Source organism: Sceloporus occidentalis, unplaced genomic scaffold (genome assembly GCF_023333645.1).
Source record: "Sceloporus occidentalis isolate IW3139 unplaced genomic scaffold, rSceOcc1.0.p SCAF_122, whole genome shotgun sequence".
Taxonomy (NCBI): Eukaryota; Metazoa; Chordata; class Lepidosauria; order Squamata; family Phrynosomatidae; genus Sceloporus; species Sceloporus occidentalis.
Window position 1 is genome coordinate 2,829,705 of NW_028317102.1, and position 6,127 is coordinate 2,835,831.

General features: G+C 45.0%; 1 protein-coding gene across 1 annotated transcript in view; it reads left to right on the forward strand.

Annotated features, from left to right (window-relative positions):
* Positions 1-5,333, forward strand: part of LOC149282160 (inaD-like protein) — a 69,042-nt gene extending 63,709 nt beyond the window's left edge. Inside the window, exons 41-44 of the mRNA XM_089498592.1 lie at positions 84-188; positions 2,745-2,842; positions 3,215-3,338; positions 5,187-5,333. Of these exons, the coding sequence (XP_089354718.1) occupies positions 84-188; positions 2,745-2,842; positions 3,215-3,338; positions 5,187-5,333 (474 nt within the window). The remainder of the gene's footprint in view (positions 1-83; positions 189-2,744; positions 2,843-3,214; positions 3,339-5,186) is intronic.
* Positions 5,334-6,127: the final 794 nt, after the last annotated feature.

Consider the following 6,127-nt stretch of genomic DNA (forward strand, 5'->3'; position numbering starts at 1 on the left):
AGGTCGCTACCTTCAAGATGTAATTACTGTTAAAGCTTCATGTTGTCTGTAATACCTGTTCTGTTCTCCTCCTGCGCATGTAGGTCGGGGATCGCATTGTCAGTATCAACAAGCAGCCGCTGGACGGGCTTTCTCATTCGAACGTCGTCAATATATTGAAGAACGCGTACGGCTCGATAATCCTGCAGGTACGGAGATTAATAGACGGCCAGCCGGGGAGCGGAGATAACGAGGTCTCGGAGAGACTCTGTGTAATTGGTGGGGAAGCTCATTGCGGGTATCTAGGCTTTTCCCATCGGGGCCCCTAAACTTTCCTTAAGAACAAATTCCAAATTCAGCGTTTGGTGCGGCTGATAAGCGAACCACCGGCGTGCGTGAAATAAATGGGCACAGCCGGACGCACCGCACGCTAACATCTTCATCGTACGCGTCGCTTGAAGGCGGCTTCGTTGTTTCGTTGTTCTTCGGGGTATACAGGGCTGTAAGCGATAGAATAAATTAATATTTTAGAGCTTATTCATCTAAGGAGAAATCTAATCGCCTCTTGGAGTCACTAATGATCTTTTCCCCTAAGTGGCAAAATCCAAAAAATAGCTTTTTTTTTTTTTTTGGGGGGGGGGGGTCCTTTTGGATCAAAGGCAAGAAGGATCGGTAGAAGGGTTGAACTTGATGGACTTCGGTCTTTTATCAACCGTAACGACTATGTAGGTTACTATGTATTATTTAAATGATAAGGTATATGCCAGGGCCGTCCAACCTGCGACCCTCCAGCTGCTGCAGGACTACATCTCCCATAATGCTCTTTCAGCTAAAGGGCTGGCTGAGGAGGATGGGAGATGTAGTCCTGCAGCAGCTGGAGGGCCGCAGGTTGGACACCCCTGGTATATGCATTGGAGCGTTTCACTATTGGTGATACGGATGCGATACATTGTAGTCGAAGTTGTTACCTTTTTAACCGGCCAACTTAGTGAACGATGTATAGCTACATACGCTTTCTGGAAGTTTCTCAGAAATGTCTTCTCCAGATACACTGTAGCAGCCTCCTCGATCGTATTATTAAACCTTACATTTAATAAACGCGAGTCTCTGTATATCACCGCACAGCGTAGATAGAAACATCGACTCCGGCCGGCAGATCGGACCCATCCAGCCCGTCGGACCTGCCCGTTTCCCCTTAATCAGTCGTCGGTCTCGTCTTAGATTCAGGGGCCGTATGTCTGTCCCGCGCATGTTTAAATCCCTCTACCACTAGATTAAAAGATTATTTTTTTTATGTTCCATTTCCGAAGAATTAAGTAAACAAATGTATTCATTTATCGATCACGACGGACTTGTTGGTTATGTTCCTTCCTGACGAGAGGCGCCGACCGCAGTGAGACATCCAATAATTGCGTTCGCTGGGGTAGAAAGGCTGATTATTAGCTCGTCTGAGCGCTTTAGGGTCGTGCAGATGCTGTTGGGAAACGGAAGATGAGCGTCTCCCCGCCTCGCGTCGCTTCCATCGGCCGTCCGCAGGTGTTGGGATGAGATAAGAGGAGGCTGTCTCGTTGCGGTCTTCAGGAGCCAAGAGCGACCGCGCGTTCATCGTGCCCTCAATCCATCGTGAACGGAAAAGAAGAAACTGGAGTAATTGGCCGGCCTGACATACGGAAATCGATAACATTTGGTGTTCAACGTGCTTTACATCGTCGGATATCTATCGTTTCTTTTTCAAAAGGTTACTCTGGATGCCGTCAACGACGGGGGCTTTAAATATCAATCCAGCATAAGACAGATGGTTAAAGAATGTGATCCACGTGAAGACTGTCTGTGTTTCAGGTGACGGCGGATAGAATTAAATACTTTTAAGGCCAAAAATATACTTTCCATGGGAATGACAAACATTTTGTATCCAGCCGACAGATATGCCTGAGAATAACTAGGCGGATGCATTGTCCGCGTCGGGGTTCCCTTCCCGCCGTCTCATCATTATTTGCTTTTCGTACATTAGAATTCCACGGTCTTCTCAACGCTCTAAATCTCTACCAGACAAACCCCCCCACCGCGCGTCTCGGTCACTTTGATGCTGAGATAATCAGAAAGTTTATGATCGGAAAGCAGGAGGGAATCTTCAAACGAACCAAACCCAACAGGGAGGCCTGAGGCAGAACGCGGCGGGATACCCGACGACGAACCAACACAAAACCAGTCGGAGCTGTCTGTCGCCCTCCCGTGGAATCGGGGGGGAAAAAACCCAAGAAAAGCTTTATTAAATCGTCTTCTGGAGGCCAGCCCAATGCTGGCGACCAAACGTTTGAGTGCCGGAGAAATGATACAGAGACCGAGATTCCTTTAATGCTCCGTATCGGGCTTTTCTGGGGACGTAAAGGTGGATTCTTTATTTATCATTTCCAACAACGTCATCTCTGAGCTCGAGATCCCTCATTATTTTCATCACCGTATTTAAAGAGGAACCGTTGGTTTTCTAACATTTAGCAAAACATTCATCTATTAAAGCCGCCTATACCTTGTGCTTTTTTGCTTTTCAGCCGCTGTTTAGGAGATATTTGGGTTCTCTCGGGGAAATTTGGGCAGAAGTAGCGTAATCCGGTCAATTTCTTGGCTCTTTCCTCGGCCTTGCTGATGTCTGTAACTTATCCCAGATCCTTGTTGCCCGCCGTTCTAATCCATGTTGGTGTATCATTCTGTTTGTAGGAAATATCATGTTCCGAGCGTGTAATATTCTTGTGCATGTTCTGTTCTAGGTCGTAGCCGACACCAATATCAGCGCTATCGCCAGCCAGCTGGAGAGTATGTCCCCGGGTCAAAGTGTGACCTCCGATCAACACTCAGAAGAAGGAGAGTGAGTATCGTCTGATTCTATAACCAATCATTAGCGCATAGATCAGGGGAGACGCAGGAGACCCCCTAACGTGTCTCACGCACTCGTACTCACAACACGCAATCATCTGTCCATCACAAAGATGGTCCAGGCACCAGCCGCCTTTCGTATGAAGCATATGGATCCCTTTCGGTCCTCCGGGACCCGGACGCGTCACCCGCACCTTGGGAAGGCTCTCTATTCCGGAATGTTGTGCTTTATTTAATAAAAGTAAAGGATTCTCTTTTGGACGCCTAGCGGTGGGACCCCGGTGTGTCAGATGAGGAACTGGGTTAAGTCTACTTTATTGCTTAAGAAATGAACGACAATAACTAATGTTCTTTTGTCTTTCAGATCTCCCGTCCCCAAAGTTATCCATTTGGAGAAAGGTGCAGACGGGCTTGGGTTCAGCATTGTGGGGGGCTACGGTAGCCCCCACGGAGACCTGCCAATTTATGTCAAGACAATATTTTCAAAGGTAAATATTTGATGAATTTGTTTTCTCCAGTTCGTCGTTCTGTTAAACCTTCACCCACTGCTCGGTACGAACACAAACAAGAAATCCTGCCCTCCGTCAACAAGATGTAATAATCTCCCCCATTAACAGGGCAAAACGATCTGTCCTCAACATCATATAATATTCTTTCCCCCTAACAGAATATAGCATTCTACCCTTGTTAACAGAATGTAATAATTTCCCCTTGTTAGCAGAATGAAATAATCTGTCCTCGTTAACAGAATATAATAACGTAACCCCTCGTTAAAAGAATATAATAACGTAACCCCTCGTTAACAGAATATAATAACGTAACCCCTCGTTAACAGAATATAATAACGTAACCCCTCGTTAACAGGATATAATAACGTAACCCCTCTTTGTGAACGCTAATAATCTAACCTTCATTAACATAATGTAATACTCTAACCCCCCCCATTCACTGAATGTAATGGTCTAACCCCTGTTAACACAATGGGGTAATCCCACCCACTGTTAACAAAATGTAATAATCTAACCTTTATTGACAGAATGTAATAATCTGCCGTTGTTAACAGAATGTAGTAATCTAACCCAGAAGATAATCCGCCCTCTTTAACAAAAGGTAATAATATAACCCTGTTAATAAAATGTAGTCATTTAACCCTAATTAACCCCTTAAGGACAATAGGCGGTCCCAAAACCCATTGAAAACAATGCATTTTGAGCCCGTACATGTACGGGCTTTGTCATTAAGGGGTTAACAAAATGTAATACTCCAAACCGCCCTCATTAACAGAATGTAAAAATGTAACCCCTGTTATCAAAATGTAATACTCTAGCCCCCCCTTTAACAGAATATAATAATATATCCCCCCTTAAAAAAAATGTAATCCTCCAAACCACCCCCGTTATCAGGATGTAATTATGTAACCCCCCTATTAACATAATATAATAATATTTACCCCTTTAATAGAATACATTCTACCCTTGTTAACAGAATGTAATATTTTGCCCTCATTAGCAGAATTAAATAATCTGTCCTCGTTAACAGACTATAATAATGTAACCCCTCGTTAACAGAATATGTAACCCCTGTTTGCGAACGCTAATAATCTAACCTTCAATAACATGATGTAATACTCTAACCCCCCCATTCACTGAATGTAATGGTCTAACCCCTGTTAACACAATGGGGTGATCCCGCCCCCTGTTAACAGAATGTAATAATCTATATAATAATCCTTCCCCGGTGACTGTTTCACGCAGAGCGGGTTGTTTCGTGCATCTCTCTGGCACACAAGCGGTTAATAATGATCTGCGGCTTCCGGGATGATTAATTGCGGTGACTTTTCCGCCGTGTCCCGCGATGTAACCACGCGGATTTATGTATAACAGACGCCAGATGTTATACGCATTGCAAGGATTTTCCCCAACTCAGCTCTAACAATAAAAGTATTATTAAAACCCGCAGCGCGTCCTCGGTTACAGTAATCGTTCCTTTAATAATTAAACACAGATGTTCCCGAGAAAAGAGAGGCAGCAGATATTTATGCGGGGCTGTGGACGAGTTCCCTGGCAATTACATTTTAGATGTGGATCAGAATGAGGCACTTTTTACTTTATGGAAAGGGTAGTAGATAGGTGGAACAGCCACCCAGCAGTAGTGATAGAGGGTAATACAGGGAGGGCATTAAACATGCATGGGATAGACATACGGCTCCTGAATCTAAGACGAGACCAACGACTGATTAAGGTTTGAGTCTTTACAGCGGGAGAAATGGGAGACTAGACGGGGGCCGAATGGGGCCGATCCGCCGTTTAACCCACACTCTTCCCTCTCGTTTATAGGGAGCAGCTGCTGCAGACGGGAGGCTGAGACGCGGAGACCAGATTTTATCTGTGAACGGCGAGAGCCTGGAGGGGGTCACTCACGATGAAGCGGTGGCCATCCTAAAACGCCAGAGAGGGGCCGTAACGCTCCACGTGCTGTCGTAACGTCGAGATTTACCGGCGGTGCCCCGACCGCCCCGATTAACACTAAACGGCGGTTTATCCGGCGCGGAGGTTCTGCTTCGGATCATAAGTGTCAAAAATTGCAGCAAATGCATTAAAAACGTCGCTGTTTGTAGCGTTCGTTAGACTTTTTATTCCATCTGCAGTAAAGCGCAGACGCTCCGATAGTCTTCCTGCGGCCGTAAAGCGATCCCTCGCGCTGTATACTTTTCTGTTGAATTTTTGGGCTTTGGTTGTTAAAGCTGCTGCTCAGGGTGAAAGGGTTAATCTTTGCCGTCAATATTAAGCCCTTTAAGTGATTTTCTGCACTAACAAAGAAGCTCAGTAATTGTATTATTATTATTTTTATTATTATTTTTGCTTATTTACCCTTTAAATGCTGGAAGGTAAAAACCAATCGGTGTATTTTCTCCCTATCTGGCACTCGGGGTGTTAAATACGTTCAGGGTCTGGGTACTGATTTTTGTATAAAGGTTAGCAAACTGGCAGCAGGTGGTAATTCTGTCTACTCACTACTACCATCACTCCTAGCCAGCCCATCACTCCTAGCCAGCTCATAGCAAGATGTCCTGACACCCAGCCGGTAATTGCAGTCGTCAGCATGTTTTAGGACTGCAATTCTCATTATCCTCTTTCTGTCATGAAGCTACACTGGCCGTCCCGGATACAGACGGAACAACATAATCATCATCTGTGACTCAGGGGGGCAGAGAGAATCGATAGAATTTCACTTTTTTTTTTTTTCTGCCGTCCAGAAATAAATCTGAAATAAATTT